Source organism: Eschrichtius robustus, chromosome 16 (genome assembly GCF_028021215.1).
Source record: "Eschrichtius robustus isolate mEscRob2 chromosome 16, mEscRob2.pri, whole genome shotgun sequence".
In the NCBI taxonomy this organism is placed as follows: domain Eukaryota; kingdom Metazoa; phylum Chordata; class Mammalia; order Artiodactyla; family Eschrichtiidae; genus Eschrichtius; species Eschrichtius robustus.
In genome coordinates, this window is record NC_090839.1 from 69,144,240 (window position 1) to 69,162,818 (window position 18,579).

At 40.3% G+C, this 18,579-nt stretch overlaps 1 protein-coding gene across 3 annotated transcripts in view; it reads right to left on the reverse strand.

Moving 5' to 3' along the window:
* The window catches only part of SMG1 (SMG1 nonsense mediated mRNA decay associated PI3K related kinase), a 95,878-nt gene extending 79,701 nt beyond the window's left edge, over positions 1-16,177 (reverse strand). For 2 of the 3 annotated variants that reach the window (XM_068524884.1, XM_068524883.1), the window contains exon 1: positions 15,749-16,177. In XM_068524884.1, coding sequence (XP_068380985.1) covers positions 15,749-15,834 — 86 coding nt within the window. In that variant the 5' untranslated portion in view covers positions 15,835-16,177. The remainder of the gene's footprint in view (positions 1-15,748) is intronic. The other variant, XM_068524885.1, reaches the window with a different exon arrangement.
* Positions 16,178-18,579: the final 2,402 nt, after the last annotated feature.

Consider the following 18,579-nt stretch of genomic DNA (forward strand, 5'->3'; position numbering starts at 1 on the left):
TGGCCAGTCAGACACAGTATGTTTCCCACCTCCAATTCTCACCTCTCTCCCACTTCTCCTCCACAGTGCAACAAAAATAATTCTTATAAAACACAAATCTGATGTCCTCCCACTGCCCTTTATCATCTTATGTACCTTACTTCCCTTTTCAGCTAACTCTCCACACTCTTGTAATCCTTTTACATTCTATGCCCCATCCATCTCAATCTTTCAGTAACCTTGCTCAGCTCGTCTGCCTGGAACAGCCTTGTCCTCAGCACTCGCCGACCCTAGCTAATTTTTCAATGTCCTTCAAGCTTCAGCTTTCCTTCGCAAAGTTTCTGATTCCCCTGAGGGTGACTAGGAGTCCCTGCGATATAAGTGCTTCCAGAGAACCTAATAGTTCCCTTAGCTCTTACACCATTTGAGAAGCTTACTTAACTGTGTTCTGCCAGGAGACTGTAAATTCCAAAAGGGCAAGAGCCTGTCAGTGTTGCTTATCATTGTACCCTTATTGCCTTGATGGCACACAAATTACCTGTTGATTAAATGATTGCCTATTCTCACAATTGAGGCCTTTCTCTTGACACTGGAATGCAGTCCCCTAACCTAACCCAACACTAATTTTTCTTCAACATTCAACCTAGAACCCATACTCCCTAATCAACAATATTTTCTTGGTTATCTTCTACAACAAGAGCACTAATTAGGAGTAATGACTCCAAAAGGCGAACTAAGTAAAACAGTTCCAACCCTCTAAGAATTTACAATCTAGAAAAAAAAGAACTGTTAGTAAAAGTTCCAATTAGGAGTATAAAATGCTCTGTGCTTTCAGAAAAAAAATAAAATAAAAATCCCATCATTCAGCCCCTTCTTCAAACTCTTACAGCACTCAAAGAGAGAACCACACTAGCTTGCACTTTAGTAGTTATATACTAGCTTCAATTTGCCCACTAATTTGAAAAGATGATGGTATTGAAGGCAGAGGTACTGTATTATCTAATACCACACACCTTTCAAAGGGAAAGGAAAACAGTATAGTGGTTGCTGCATGGAGAGGGGTGGGGAACTGACTAGAAGATGACCTTGGATCAAAATCCATTGTGATTATTTAAGTAAAAATTTTGTCTTCTAAGGTAAAACTTTATATAACTAAAATATGGTCTATGCATATGATCTTAAGAATAACTTTTCTGAACACAAAAAAGAAGCCAGTAATAGAAAGGGATGGCTTCAGTAATATATTTAAATGATTCTGAATTTTTTAATTCTACTTAATATGCATTTTAAAAGTCTTATTTATTTTTGTGCAAAGGACACTATCAAGTGAAAAGACCACTCATAAAACCAGAGAAAATACTTGCGAATCATATATCTCATAAGAGAAGAGTCTAGTATCCAAAATATACAAAGAACTCCTATAACTCAACAAAAAGACAAACAATCCAATTTAAAAACGGGCAAAAGACCTGAATTGATACATCTCTCCGAAGACATACAAATGGCCAATTAACACATGAAAAGTTGCTCAACTTCATTAGTGAATAGGAAAATGCAAATCAAAACCACAAACAGAAACCACACCCACTAGAATAGCCAAAAAAAAATTTTTTAATGGAAAATGTTGTGAGAGGTGGAGAAATTGGAACCCTTGTACATCACTGATAAGAATGTAAAATGGTACAAAGGACTTCAGAAAACAGTTTGGCAGTTCCTCAAAAAGTTAAACATAGAATTACCACATGATCCTGCAAATCCACTTCCAGGTATATGCCCAAAAGAACTGAAAACAAATGTTCAAACAAAAACTTATAGGTGAATGTTCACCACAATACTATTCACAACAGCCAAAAGATAGAAACTCAAATGCCCATCAAAGGATGAATGGATAAACAAAATGTGGCACACAACGGATGATTATTCAGCCATACCTACTATAACATGGATGACCCTTGAAAAATGTTATACTAAGTCAAAGAGGTCTGACACAAAAGGCTACATATTACATGATTCCATTTATATGAAATATCCAGAATAGGCAAATCCAGAGAAAATAGATTTGTGGTTGCCAGGTGCTGGGAAGAGGGGAAAATGGGGAGTGACCGCTTAATTGATACTGGGTTTCCACTTGGGGTGATAAAAAGTTCTGGAACTAGATTGTGGTCACCGTTGCACACGTTATGAATGTACGTAATACCACTGAATTGTAAAATGGTAAATTTTATGTGTATTTTACAACAATTCTTTAAAACCTTATTTATGACATTCTTGAAAAGACAAAATTATAGGGGAAAAAAGACCAGTGGTTACCAAGGGCTGGGAGAAGTTGACTACAAAAGGGAGCAAGGAAACTTGGGGTGCGGGGAGGGAAGATATGATGGAACTATTTACAGCTTGATTGTGGTGCTCATGGTTACAATACTATCTGCATTCCTCAAAACTCAAAGAACTCTACAACATATAAACTAAACCTCAATAAATCTGACATAAAGAAAAGAGTATACTTCTTTACAGTAAAGGTATAAAAGTAAGTAAAAGACCATTGATTTATTTTTAATAATTCGATATTTCATGTCTTATACTGCCTGCCATATTTTGTAGCCATCCTCAATGGAAAAGCAAAAATGTAGCACTGGATGCTCTCCAGTGAAACCAAAGACTGTCAGTGTCTGAATTAATCAGGCATGAGAGCTGGAACTTTAAGCTACGGAAGGATTAACCTAGCCAAGGTACAGAAAGAAACAAAACAGTGCACTCATACCAGTAAAAGACAACTGTTACCTAGACTAACAGTAAAAAAGTTCCAAATTTCTAGCAAGATAGTAATTTTACTCTTTAGCAATGCTTGAGAAATGCCTGAGGTAAGCCCTTATAGCACTTTATTTTTTAAAAAAAGAAACACCCTGTAAATTTCTAATATTTTATTGCCTACCCATTTTGATAGCTTTCAAAAAAAATTTAAAGAGTCAAAGCACTGTGGCTGGCAAAATCAGAAAAATCATTGCCTGAGAGAGAGACAGGCAGTCCACTTCTAACTTATTTCACGTATTTAAGTATTATGAGGTTCTGTACCTCATCTGGCATAAATTCATTTCTTACTAGGCATTAAGAATATTGATAGTTATAAAAGGTGGTATGCTTTTAATCTCCAATACAGACGTGAATTCAATTTTCAGCAGTTAACAAAAAAGCCAATTTTGTTAATGCTAAATAATCGTTCACCTGAAGGCTTCCGAATCTAAGGCACCACGTTAACTGGACTCACTTTCTTCTGACCTTTATTTTTAACCCAAGCTAGTTTACAGCCTTAAATAAAACCCTGCTTCAGCTAGCTACCATTTGCATCGCTTATCTTCCTCTTTTGTCAGCAAGTCCTGGAAGTACTTTAGAAACATCCCATTCAGCCTGGGAAATTGCCAAGATTGAAAGGAAATCTCTTACTGCATGACCTCCCTAGCAGAGGAAGGACAAAAAGACTGAAAGTCTACCAAGAAACATGTCCCACCCCCTCCCTTCCACCCAGACTCTCCAGTTATATGCCAAACACAGCCCCTTAGGACAGAGAAGATTAAGAATCACTAAGAGTTAAACACTAAAGAAATCCTAAAACGAAGTCTTCAGACCAGAGGGGGACTCTAATCAAGGATAGGGCAGAGTGTTTTATAATATAAGAAATGTGTGTGACCATCTTTTAAAAAGTCCTGGGGACTTCCCTGATGGTCCAGTGACTAAAGCTCTGCACTCCCAATGCAGGGGGCCAGGGTTCGATCCCTGGTCAGGGAACTAGATTCCACATTCTGCAACTAAGAGTTTGCATGCCGCAACTGAAGATCCTGCATGCCGCATCTAAAAGATCCCACACGCTGCAACAAAGATCCCGCCACAACCAAATAAATAAATAAATAAATATTTTTAAAAATAAAAAGTCCAGAAAACTGGGGTGGAGGGGGCCAAAACAAATAAGTAAATAAGAATCAAAAGTCCTGAAAACAGGCAAATAACAACTGTAGAGTTATTCTGATAAAGTTCCTCTAACTAATAGACTCAAGCATATACCCAAGGGACTAACATGCTTGTGAGATTCTCTAACAATTACATATTTAAAATTTTCCCTTTAAAAATAATGCAAAAAAGCACTGTGGTACAAAAATGTACTGTGTAACAGATAACATCATTAACACTTTTTTCTTTACAGGTCAAGAAAAATGATGTGGTTGCCAAAAATCACTTGTAACACATCAAGAAAAAGTAAGTACTAGGCAATTTAGACACAGGTATTTTTAAAGAAAACTATTACCAAGTTAGGCTCTACTGCCACAATGGTATGGTATACCCTACAAATCCTGGGCAGAGTCAAGGATGTGGGCATCGAAAGAGCAATATTCTAACATACACCCCTTAACATGTAACACATCTTAAATATAATGGCAAGTATGGAAAAGACACTGAATTTCATATTCCACATGATTCTCAACAGAGGAAGACATTACCAGAAATATCTTTAGGTCATTCTCAAATCAGACACATGACCCCCAACCCCAACCCTCTTAAAAAAATAAATACACCTTAGAGAGAAATCTAAAATACCTTGGTTCTATCTAACTTTACCAACATAATTATACGAAGACAGCAAGTGGATTTTTAAATGGACTCTGACTCCTTTCAACATGCCCAGTAACTCCTTTAGGACCTATCTCCTTAGATATCCTGGGGTAGGAAATACACTATTAAACACCAAACTGGTAAAGAAACATACTACCTGTAATCAGTGGTAGCATGGTAAAGTATGTATGGTAAACCCTCCTACTTAAGCATTGGAACCTCTTTTTCACAGGTGATCTTGAACAGCCATATCCTCCCCTACTTAAACACAAACAAATAAAAATGTCTCATAGATAAATCTCAAAAGACATGGGCTCCTAAATCAAATAGCTGGGAAAGGAAGATACTTTTCACAAAAACCAGATTACTCTTCTAACTGAAGAAATATTTATTAAATGAAGACAGTCTCGGGTAGTTATTGAAACATACTAGTAAGCAGCAATCCAGAGCCAAGAAACAGTGCTCTCACTGTGCTCAGCAGTGGCCAGAAATACACTGAGGTATTTAAAGTATTTAGCCATAAGTTTGAGAAAGCTATGAAACAGTTCAAAATCATCACTTAAGCCACTTTAAACTCAAAAGGCCTACACAAACTCAAAAGGCCTATACAAACCCTATCTCTTTCTTTTGTTACATTTTACACTAAACACACTTGTATCAGATTGATTTAAGTGGTATAAAATAAGAACTTTACAACGAAAGACAAAAATCAATGTTTCTACATATGAAGTTCCTTAGGAGACAGCATTTACCCATTCTGAGTAAATTTATACTGCTACAATTTAAAATAGTACCAAAATCTCATGAAAGCTTAATACTGTATATACACTACATAATGATACAAAATTTCATTAATTCCTATCTGTTTAGAAGATACATGTGGTTCTTCTTTTTTTTATGTATTTCAAACTATTACATTGCCAGAGTCTATCCTTTCCATGATTCCATGATTTCCCTACTCCCTTTAAAACAAACATACATACGTACTACAGTAGGGGAGAAAACTCAATGCAGCATTCAACTGATGTTCTTATAAGAATCAGTTCTTAAATTCCAACTGTATAATGAAAGTTAAGCAAGGTACAAGCTACCTTTTAACCTACCCTGTCTCTATTTAATTCCGTTTGCACCTGCCCTACAATAAGTGCAGTCAGAAAGATTAGATTATTTTTGCTGTCTCACAATTTCAACTGGTATCAAGTTCTTAAAGTGTGAATTATAAGATATACAGAAAAAATAATAAAGAATGACGCAGACCTACAGTCAAATTCCTCTTTGGCCAACTTGAAACAGGATGATAGCCTAATGGAAATTTTCATTCTAGAAGCCTGTAAGTAGAAAATGTAAAAAGAAAAGCCACTACTATACTAAGTATGGCAAATGTCATACCTAACAGAAATTTAACAACTATATGAGCTTCCAGTCATATATCCTCTAAGACACTTGACATAAATGCCCTTCATGAAACTTTTAGAAGTTACCACACACACATACACATACACACACTCTAGTACTTAGAGCACTAGAAGAGAAAAATGAAATTTGAACTAGAGTGTGGGTGCATGTGTGTAGTAAATTCTAACTTTTTGAGGAAGAGATAAAAGAGGGAGGTTCTTTAAAATTCCAAATTTGATTCAGATGTGGCAACATAAATATCATTTGTATAGCATTTTACAGTTTTGAAAGTAATCTCCCAAACTTTATCTTTAACCCTCACAATGCTGCATCTTAGGGAAAGCAAGAATTACCTCCTCAGAGGGACAGCTGGTAACGTCAGTACAAAAGACCTTTGTCTTCCCATTCTTAGTCCATTGCTATTTTCATGACACCAGCCTCTCCTAAGACAAATATTTGTAAAGGATCAAAACTAAAAATGCACACATTCTTAAAAATAAATATACCTTAGAGAAGAATCTAAAACACTCTGGTTCTACTTGTAACTTCTCCAATGTAATTATACTAAGACAACAAGTGGATTTTTAAATGGACTACAAGAGCGGGGAGAAGAGCACTGCAGTGTAATTTTCACATCTTCAATAAGATTACAATAAAAACACAGGGAATACTAGCATTATAGTAATTATACAAGATAGGCCACTTTAATTAAATAAAAGGCTGCTTTTACAAAACTTTGTCTTATAGTCAGTCAATTGATTACCACCCCCCCAACACACTTTTATTAAGCATAAGTTCATCTTTAGTTTCAGTATTTTCAAAAAAGGAACAAGATACCACCTATGAAAATTACATCAATATTTCAAATAATGACAATTAATCATTTATAACAGTCAGAATTCTAACTCAAGTCCTTCAAAAACAATACAAACTGTATCTCAAGGTAGATTCCTCTAAACCAGACTAATGAATAGACACTAAATCTCAAGTTTCATTGTCTTACTTCTGGAAAACCATTTTCATTTTTCTTCACATTTATCAAAAGAATATAAGGACAGGAAGAAAAACAATCAATCTTTTTAGGAAAGAAAATCCAGGATGTGTTTTCTTTCCAATTAAATATGCATTAATTCATCTGTACAATACTATGTAATACTGGTGATCATCTTTGGATCTTTTTAATCATCAACTCAGAAGAGAGTCCCATTCTATAGAGGACAAAAAGTCTGACATTTTTCCTCAAATTAATAGATTTTTCTGCCTAATTTCTGGCAAACTGCAGGAAGTCAATATACACTCTGTCATTAGGGCAATGAGTCTGAATTTCCAGAGTCAGAATCAAAGCAAAGAGACTGGAAATAAAGTGATATATTTCAGACAAGGATTCCAGGGTTCATATTACTAGGAATATAAACTAGGGAGACCCTTAAGAGGCAGGATAGCAAGAGTCATGGGTTGCTTCAAAGAACTAAATATTCCAAGATTGAAAGTTAAAATTTCAAACACACACGCTGACACACACACACCATATACACACATCTTTTTAAATCAGAAGATTAAAATGCTAAAGAGGAGACAGTAAAGATAATTTTTCAATTAAATTTAAATAAGAGGGAAAATTTTAATTCAAAGAACTTCAGTAAAAAACAAGATTGTTGCCAATGCTGTCATACACAGAGGAAAAACTAATACATGTCACTATATAGTCCAAGACATGCTTATTAGTGAAGTCTTTTGCCTAATCAGCAGAAAAGGTATTAATATATTAGATGCCACCCAAAAATAAAAATCTAGTAAATACTAAGTTCAACAATTTTTTAAAAAAATCTGCAGACATATACATATAATTACCTTAGGCCACTGCAGAGCCTGTAATAATTTTCTTGTGGACCTGTAAGAGCACTGCTGAGGTGCTTTATTGATGATAAAAAGGGTAAAGGAAAAAAGTAGTGCCTTTCCTTATAAACAAAGAAATAGCATAATTTAGTAAGTTCCATACCAAAAAGCAATCTACAATTCTGATACCAGAAACTCCTCTTTTTTTTTAAATTAATTTATTTTATTTTATTTATTTTTGGCTGCATTGGGGTTTCGTTGCTGTGCGCGGGTTTTTGTCTAGTTGCAGCATGCGGGACTCTCACTGCGGTGGTTTCTCTTCTTGCGGAGCACCGGCTCTAGGCACCACGGCTTCAGTAGTTGTGGCTCACGAGCTCTAGAGCGCAGGCTCAGTAGTTGTGGCACACGGGCTCAGTTGCTCCGCGGCATGTGGGATCTTCCGGGACTGGGCTCGAACCCGTGTCCCCTGCACTGGCAGGCGGATTCTTAACCCACTGTGCCACCAAGGAAGCCCGAAACTCCTCTTTTTTATTGGAGGGGGAGGCAGGGGGGCTGTGTGGTTTGTAGGATCTTAGTTCCCCCACCAGGGATCGAACCCGGGCCCTGGCAGTGAAGAGCCAAGCCCTAACCACTGGCCTGCCAGGGAATTCCCCAGAAACTCCTCTTTTGAAAAAGATTTTAAAGTAATAAACACAAAAAGTCTGTAACAGGTTTTTAAATAATAAACATGAGATCCTAGACATACTATGAATAGCAACATTAACTTCCAAAGGAATGATTTCTAACAGGAATACAATCTCCTTTTTTCAAAGGGTATGAAGATTAATATGAAAGAAGTAATTCACTATGAAAGAAACCTGTTGATTCTGGAAAATTTGGATTTCAGTCATTCCCCAATCAGCAGGCATACAACTGGCAAGAGGTTTGTTTCCTCAGGCATTCTAATGGAATGTCAAAAGAGGCTCAACCCACCCAGTGCTTAACTTTTTGGTGATTAGACTGTTTAAATAACGTACAAATAGATACAACAGATATGGGATAAACTGTCAATGTGTAAATTAACTTTATGTGAGCAAAGTATTTCTTCAAGATGGATAAAACCTATGAATCTTAAATGGCCATAGTCTGATCTGGCCACCTCAGTCCACTAGAACATTGTCCCTTTGAACCTGTACAATCACCTTACTTAAGTTGCTGCCTCCGGCTAACCGAGCTGCTGTACAAGGAACAGTTCCTCTCAAAATGCCTCCTACAGTAACAGTGTTCTAAGCCCTGCAGTTAACTCTAAACACAAAAACAAACTTGCAGAATTCCATTTTCATGTATCTACTTGAGAAAGGACACTCAAATTTAGAGTGTTTACTATTTATTGATGCACTGGTAGGGAAGAAGGGATACAGAAGTAAAACCATTATACAAGATGCATGCACACATAAAGGTTATGTCTTACTGGGGAAGACACACACAAAAAAACTCAGATAGTGAGTGTTATTAGAGAAGGCTGGTGCTTCTCACTGAGGGGTGCACTTAGGCTGAGACAGCATGAAAACACCCAGGTCAAGCACTCTGACAAGAACAATCTATGCAGTAGCTACACAGCAAGAACAGGACTTGCAAAGGCCCTAAGACAGAAATGAGTTTGGGGAGTGCTTTAGGGCAAGTACACAGAACAGCGGAGAAAATGACTCAGGCTCAGCCTTCAGGGACAAACTAGTTGGGAGAACAAAAAAAGGTTGAAGTGATAAGCACAGTTAGCTTTCACTGTAGACCTGTACCAAGATTTGGAAAGGATCACAGAGGGCAGAGGTAGGGTAAAGATCTTAAGGGAAGCGCAATGTTTAGGTTGGGGAGAGGACGAAAAACAGAGCTACCAACTGTAGGTTCAAGAGGGAAGAGAAAAGTCCATGAACCTGTAGCTCACAGGAATAAATTTAGCCAACAAACTTAGAAGAGCTCCTCTGTGTTCCAGGACTCAAATGCCTGAAAAGGTTAACAGTGGATCCACCATCTGAAACTGTTTTCACAGGGATCTTCAGATATCCCAAGTCTGTTTATAGCAAAAGAGGAATAACAGAACTATGTTGAAGATGACGAGGTTATCAATCTTCAGAAACCATAAGTTGGTAATAAATCACAAGATAATATTCAAAAATTTCCTGTCTATAATAACTTTTAAGGTAAGATCCACATGTACACTCTGCCAGGGTTTTTGTGTTTTTGGGGGGGAGGGTGCAGTGGGAAGGGAAGTTATCCAACTGCAAAGTCATTGTGTATCTGTATCTTGATCAGGGTCATGGTTACACAGGTGTATACATTTGTCGAAAATCACTCAACTTAAGACCTATACATGGATAAATTTTATCTCAAAAGAGTAACAAGTTCAAAAAAGAATTCAACTAAGAGAGAAAAAGTACAGTCAACTAATACAAGATGGAGCAGAACATAATAAAAACATATACATACACCTGAAACTAATATGTTGTATGTCAATTATACCTCAATTTAAAAAAAAGAAAAAGAACACAAATGTCTCCATAAAAATTTAATAGGTTACATTCTACATTAAAAAAAAGTAATACGCTGGAGTATTTCATACAGGAATTAAAGCACAAAATGTCTGCAACCTTCACTGTTAGACCTCTAAACAAGAGGGGATGTGTTTTATTTTCTAGTCCCCAAAATAAAATGGATTCTGAGAAAACTTTAAGATAGCTAAAGACAGGTAACCAAAAAACAATATGAAGAGACACCAAACAAATGACAGCTTGTGTAAATCTATAAAGGGAGGTCCACTGAAAGCCGCCTCAGGGATTTATTTTAGGTGATTAGGATTGGGAAAGAAAAGCAAGTAAGCAAGTGCCAAGCAGTGAAAGCAGGAAAGCCTAAATTTAAAAGTTGTGAGAACTCAGTGTTCACAAAAAAAAAAAAAAACCATCAACCACACTCCATTTTGTGTATATGATCATCCTATATAATGTAAGTGTCCTAACCTGAACTGAAGTGTGAGCAGATAAAAAGTATCACTTTAGTGATCACCATCAATCAACACCAGATAACAAATAAGGGGCTCTGGCTTATGGAAATTCCATATATTGAGCTAAATACTTTTGTCTGAAATTAAACCATGAATTATAAACAGAATATTCAGGTCCTCAACAGTCTCTTGTCTAGACTGTTCCAACTGCCTCCTACTGTGGTTACACACACACACACCCAACTAATTTTAATCTTCCTCAGTTATGCCACTTCCATGCTGGTAAAACTTCAGTAGCTCCCTAAAGTCATTCCAAACACACGTCCAGTATGATTCAAGACCTATAATACAGCCCCACTCCAGCTCTTAAGCTTCATCTCTTATTTGTATCACACCTCACAAATACCCCATCCTTCTAACCAAACTGGTAACATTTTACCAAGGACAACTTGCATTTTGCCATTTCCCAGCTTTCTTCTATTTTTTGAGAGATTCCCCCCCCAAATTTACTGTCAAAATAGAACAGATCAATTTCATGGTCCCACTGGCCCCTACTCAACTGTACAGCTTTCCCTCCTCTGACTCTCCAAGTTTTAAACTGTAAATCACATATAAAAATAATTTTACCAAGAATTATATCACAATTAATATCCATATACTGCTTTACCTTTTACAAAGCCCTTTCTTATCCCCCATACTAACCGATAATCTCCTTAAAGGCAGTAGCTCTATTAGTCATAAAAATCCCTACAGCATCACTATTTCCTGAATTAGAATATTTTCATTGAATTAGAATATTTCACAATCTCCTATTATTTAAAAAACCCTTCAGTTATACTCCCAACTTAAAAAGGAACCACAACAGAAGGGGAAAAAGGGTTCAATTTAAAGATAAAATTGCCAAATGTTTCATAAGGAATATATTTTATTCTATAATGGAAAAAATAAACTTTCCCCCCAAATTAAACACCCATACACAATTATCTGGAACTCCTTAATGTACATGAAAATCTGTGGTACAGAATTAGCAACCATTAAATTGTTTAACTAAAGCTCTATTTATAGTTATAAGATATGTAACTCCACTTAATTTCACCCTTTATGTATTTCACTATATTATGCACCTCTGGACATCAGACAGTACAGACTCATAAAAGGCTGAATAGACAACTCTAGTTTCAAAAATCCAGCTTCTCACAATGTCAGACATACTAGTTTTTGGCTTTTCTATCTTCACAGCCCTCTTCCCCATCTTTTGGTCTGTGACAATGGAGAATGAAGGTATTTGTACTTGTGAGAACTTCAATCTGTCTACATTTTACCAAAAATAGAAGCTGTCTTTAATATACAGTTTCATCCTTTTAGAACTGTATGAAGATCTTAACACTGGGCACAGTAAGATACCCAAGATATATCTGTTAAACGAATAAAGTCTTAAGATGCCCAAGTGTGGAAGTAAAATTATGTGTTTTCATTTGACAACGCTCCCTCTTGCTTGTTGAACTAATCTATATTTGACTCCAATGTCAAATCAGTCTTGTCAGTTTGGAGAATTAAAATGAACAATATAACAAATTACACACTTTTTTTTTTTTTTTTTGCTTCACTGCCTGGCATGCAGGGTCTTAGTTCGCCAAACAGGGATCAAACCCGCGCTCCCTGCAGTGGACGCCCAGGAGTCTTAACCACTAGACCACCAGGGAAGTCCCATATACACTTAATTTTAAAACAAATCATTCTGATCTCTATCTTGATTGGTGCACCCAGAAGATTACTCCCCAAAATAAAGTCAAGAAAAGGAGAGACTGGTTAGTGCCAATAATAAAACCACTCATTTGCCTAATCATTCTTAAATGTTAATGGAGGGGCTGTGCTGGTGGCGCAGCAGTTAAGAATCCCCCTGCCAATGCAGGGGACACGGGTTCGAGCCCTGGTCCAGGAAGATCCCACATACCGCAGAGCAACTAAGCCCGTGCGCCACAACTACTGAGCCTGCACTCTGGAGCCTGCGAGCCACAACTACTGAGCCCACGTGCCACAACTACTTAAGCCCGCGCGCCTAGAGCCTGTGCTGTGCAACAAGAGAAGCCACTGCAATGAGAAGCCCACGCACCGCAACGAAGGGTAGCCCCCGCTCGCCGCAACTAGAGAAAGCCCGCGCATAGCAATGAAGACCCAACGCAGCCAAAAATACATAAATAAAATAAAATTATTTAAAAAAAAGTTAATGGAGAGTACAATGAATGGAAACGAAGACTATAAGCCAGTGCTATAAAAATGCTTTCTGCTAGAGGTATGCTTTTAGCAAAGGTGGGCTTGCTCTGTTGCCACATGACACTAGTCTATTCAGCCACCTGGAACACTTCCTGTCAATATGTGTGAAGTATCAGGTGTGGCCATCATTGACTCAACAGTCGGTTTCCAGACTAACTGACAAACTAACACTAAAAGAAACCAACCAAAAATTGCTTTTTTAAATCCTACTTTTCAAAAAGCCTAAATCTAGTAAAATAGAACCAAAAAAATCAGACAAGGACTGGTACAGAAAGGCAAATAATTTTTTTTAAACCAAAATGACTCTGATGAACCATAAGCAATCTGCCTGCATTTGAAGATGTTCAGAAAAATAAACCCCCATTTAAGCAAGGGGAAAAATCGAGCTCCATTCTGTCAGTTAACTGGAGTCTGTCACCTTTCTAAAGTGAAGAGGGTACAGAATAACAACCTCAAATTTAACTCATGAAAATTTATGACTTGGCAAACACCTGAAGTTTTTTATTGGCTATTTAACAAAACAACTAGGTAACCGTGCAAAGAAATCAAGTTTTGCTATGGCGTATTGTCCATACTTTTCTATTCCCTCCTCTACAAAAAAGTCAAGTATTTCCAACATCCTAATCAACTGTTACTCCATGTAACCAAGCGCATCTCACAGTATCTGTCTACCTAGGCAATAAGTTCTGAGACTTTGTTAAACAGCTTCCAAGAATGCATACATCCTCCCCGCCACACAGCCAAGAAATAAAGTACTTGAAGAAAAACAGACAATACTAATAACCCATGTACATATTCCACAACTATATAAGCCATTCTGCTTCATACCTGTCAAATTAAACCAGGTGATCTCAACCCAGAGCTGCAACTGTGCTACTCCATTTATTTAGAAACACAAGCTACAACTTATTCTTTTCCAGAAGCTCCAGGACTATTTGTGAAGGGCACTTTATTCAGCCCTCTAAAGGGATACTGTGTACATTATTTTACATATGCTGACCACAGTACTGAAAAATAATGGAAAATCTACTGTCAAAGAGCTCTCAAATGTCAAATTCAAGCTTATTTATCATCTAATTCATTAATTAATTCATTAATTGATCAAAAAAAATCAAATTTCACACATTTCAATGAACATACAAAAGAATGTCAATTACAGATAAAAATACCAAAACTAGTTAACTGATTTTATGTAAAGCAGGCATAAACCCTAAGTGGTAAAGGACAAGTAAAACTATGCTTTCAAAACATTTTTTCTTAACTACTTATCTCAATTCTAGGCTCAGGCATTAACTTTTAAAGTCACCTAGTTATATACACCCGATCTCAACAGACACAGGATTTGGGAAGGCATATTAAACAGAATGAGATGTGTACCACTCATTAGCCAAAAGAGTATTTTGATTTTTCTATCAAGTATTAAAGTGTTACCTTTGAACATCTTACCAAATTATTTCCAAACACTGCTGGTATTACATGAAACCATCAAGAAGCAAAAGCCATCCCAACAACGTGTGTTTGTCTAACATTTATTTGGCCAGTTCCTGGACAATCATAAGGCAAGTGTGTTTCAAAGTATGAGAGCTCCATGAATCAACTAACCCTAAAATATTATATACGTTTAGGAAGTTCTTCTAGGCACTGGGCTAAATTCCAAGATAGTCTGAGTATTACAAGCACTTACTCAGTAAGAGAGATAAGAATAAATTAGTCCTAAATTAGATACAACTGCCCCATGATTAATCAGAAAGACACGAAAATTAATTTTTTTAAGAAGTCGATGCTCCGCAGGGAGTTTCCTGGTGGCCTAGTGGTTAGGATTCCGTGCTTCCACTACCGAGGCCCAGGTTCCATCCCTGGATGGGCAACTGAGATCCTGCAATCGGCCCGGGGTGGCCAAAAAGAGGTGGGGGGGTGGGGGAAACTCGATCCTCCTCATATACTCATTTCCAACTAGGCCCCAAACCTGTCTGAAATCAAATCAAATTCTCTACTCCTCTAAGCAACTGTCCGCACAAGTGTCCAGGTATGAATTGCTCTCCGCCAGAGTAACTGCCCCTGCACTTGGGGAAAACTTCATTTCCTAGTACCAGGGTCGGTCGGCCCCATTAACACAGTCACAATCTAGTCTCATGCTCCACAACTACGCTGTTGTCAGAGTAAGGCCTTGGAGTGCTGGGTTTTGTTTTGTTTTTTTAATATTAACACGTGGGGGTCACAGAAGGGATCCCAGTTAAGGAAATCTTTCACGTGGGGACTCAAAGGGTTAAAGATCAGGGAAGTTAATGGGTAACAGAGAGGGTCCCGTACTCTCAGGATCCCCCAACTCATACCCCAACTTGAGGGCAAGGTAGCAAGTAAAAAGTGCCCCACCGCCAGGTCCCCTTCCTTCACCCAACTCCTAGGCCAGTGCCTTCTCCCGGCGCCCTGGCTCTCGGCTCCAGCCCCCGAGCTGAAATGCAGGGAGAGGGGAGGCATTTAGGCCTCGCCTCCCAGCGGCCTTCCTCCCCCGGCCGGGGCGGGAGGGGACCCAGGAAGCCGCGCCTGGTTCCCCGGGGCGGGGGGTGGGGTGGGGGGGAGGAGGGTGGAGAGCCTAGGCCGCGCCTCCCACCCCGGCGGTCCTAGGCCTCGGCCCGCCCGAGGCGGGGCCCGGGGTCGGATCGGCGGGCTGGGCGCCGGCTCACCCACCTGGGTTGCCAGTCATTCCAGCTCCGCGGGTACTTGGTGCCGCCGCCGCCGCTGTTCAGCCGAGACCCCGGGGCTCTGCGGCTCATTACCTTCCCCGACACGACATGGCCAAGCGCCGCCGCCCGAAGAAGCGCGAGTCGCCGCCCGAACCGGCCGCCGCCGACACTCCACTCCGGCCCGGGGCTGAGGAGGAAGCCGAGCAGGAGGAGGAGGCGGCGGAGGGCGGGGGAGGCGGACGGCCGTTCCGGGTTCCGCCTGAGCCCGCAGCGCAGGACTGGGAGGCGGGAGCGGCGCGGTGAGAGGGAGGCGGAGGAAGGGGAGGCGACGTCTCTTACAGGGCCGTACGCGGCCCGCGACGCCGGGGCGCAGGAGGAGGAGAACAGCTAGGAGGCGGTGGCGGCGGCTCCTCAAGCTCACACAGCCACGGCTACCCCACCTCCCGGCTCCGCCCGCCGCACCGCCGCTGCCGCACGGCATGCTGGGAGCTAGGGGCGGGGCCGGCGCCCGCCGGGCCAAGGGGAGAGGGGCGGGACCGAATCAGAAGGGCGGGGCCTGGGCCGGGGCTGGGGGCGGGGCCTGGGCCGGGGCTGGGGGCGGGGCCGGGCTCAGCGAGCGGACGATCCTCCCGCGCCATGCGGTAGTCTCCACTCTCCGCGGACCACGCCGAGGTCCGGCCCCGCCGCAGGGGATCACGGGAGAGGGGAATCTCCGCCAGCACTCCCACACGCACACCCTCGCATATAAGCCCGGGAAAACACCTGACCCCCTGAGGGCCGGGCAGTAAGGTGTAAACAAGCACCCAATTAAGAACCCGGGGTGCCCTTGCGGGGAGAGGGGGGGTGCGCGCGCGCGCACACACACACACACACACACACACACGGAGGCGTGCCTTTAGGGTTCACGTGCCTCCACGTTCCTCACCTTCTACGGTAAAAAGTGGAAATTTAAAAAAAAAAGAGAGGGTGGATATCTATTTACCCAGCCTCCACCTGAAATGCCCATGGAGTCCTGACACCTTGACCGTTTCTTCACATTGCAAAAAACTAAATTAAATAGAGAAAGCGGTCGAGCACCAGACCCGATTCCCTGCAATGTGAAATATGCTCTGAAGTCCTCTCACCGTTACACTTGCCCACCTTCCCCTCCAAAAAGAGTCGGGAGGCTGGGGGGCAAACCTGAGCACTCTCTCCCCCACAGCGACAGTCCCCCAGAAAGACTTCACTAAAGCATCTGATACATGATGTGAATGCCATCCATATACATTGAGAAAAGGTCAGCAAGATGCACACGGAACAGGTAACAGGAGTTACCTTTGGGGAGGATAGTCAAAATGATCTTACCCTTGTCTGCACAGAGGGTCTTAACCTATTTTATGTTGCAAGAAGAAGGTCTTTATATGTTGCTTGTATGATTAAAAATGGTTACCAAAAGTACTTGAGATTATGAGGTGTTACACACTCATCCCGCTTCAACCCTGGGCTTTCTTGTGCCCACCAACCCCTCATAAAGGTATGATCCTGCCAGTTCCAAAGGACGGAAAGTTAGATTTTCAAAAGCACTTTTCTCCCCTCTCCCCTCCACCTATTCAGGAAAAAAGAAACTCCTCTGAACTGGGGCTATTTGACTCAACATAGAAATTCCCACTAGGTCAGACCCAAGCATGGTCACCCACATGTGTAAAAAAAAGTTTTTTTTAATAAAATACCTGAGTGAAGAGAGATACATCTGGAAGGTACACACTGTACCCTGAAATTTGCCCTGGGTTCCCCTGCACTTGCTGTGAGGAAGGATCCCACCAGTTGTAAACGGGGCCCTACAAGAGGTATCCTTTCTTCTCTACTCTCTGATGAAGAGAAAAAGTCCCTCTTGAATCGAGTCCCAAGATTAGGGTCCCCTCACTCAGTATCGTTCTCTCTGGAAAATTGTTAATCCTGCCCCAAGGTATTTTGGTTTGTTTGTAGTTAATGTCTAATTACATAAGCAACAGTGAACATATTGTCCTCACATATGTTTTTAATGTGCAGCCTAATCATGATTTATTCTTTCATTCAACATTCAGCAAAATTTATTGAGCATCTACTAACCAAGCAGTTGGGGACAGGGACAGAGATCCAGACTCCATCCCTGTCCTCAAGCAACTCTGGGAGTAGGGGTCAGAGAGATAGATCTATAATTAGAAATGTCTGGAATTGTTATGTTTGCTCAATCTCCCCTCTCTCCACCATCCTGCAAGCCTGTCTTGCAATCTGACTAAAAAGGCCCCTTCCCCCAAAGCCTTTTCTTAATTCTAACTTTTGACGATTCCTGGACCTGTCTTCCTCAGATCCTTTTCTTTTTGTGCTCCGGGTAGGTTGATGCTCTCTTCCTCTTTGGGACCCTCAGACCCATGAGCAAATGGCTGATGTAGCCAATTAATCATTTTGACTTGCTTCAACAGTTGATGGCAACAAAGGTGCAGTGACCAAATTATGTCAGTTGTTCAGATTCCAAAAGGATTCCCAACAGAATAATCAGAACCTTAGACCCCTGAGAAAAATGTCAGGAGTCCTTTAACCTTTGCAAATTACAGAACAGCAGAGTACTTCAAGGAAGGGCTCTGGGTTCAAATTCCAACTCCACCTAAGAGCTGAGGGAGCATCAGCAAAGCTCCTGACTCTCACAGTGCCCCAGGTTCTCATCTGTAAAATGAAGATGATGATATTAGCACTGACCTCTTGAGGATGTTGAGAGGATTAATAGCGATCTTGCATGTAAAGTGTTTTTCACAGTGCCTTCCACATGGTAAGCAATCAAAAAAAATTACCTAAAGATCAGATTCACCACTTCTGTGA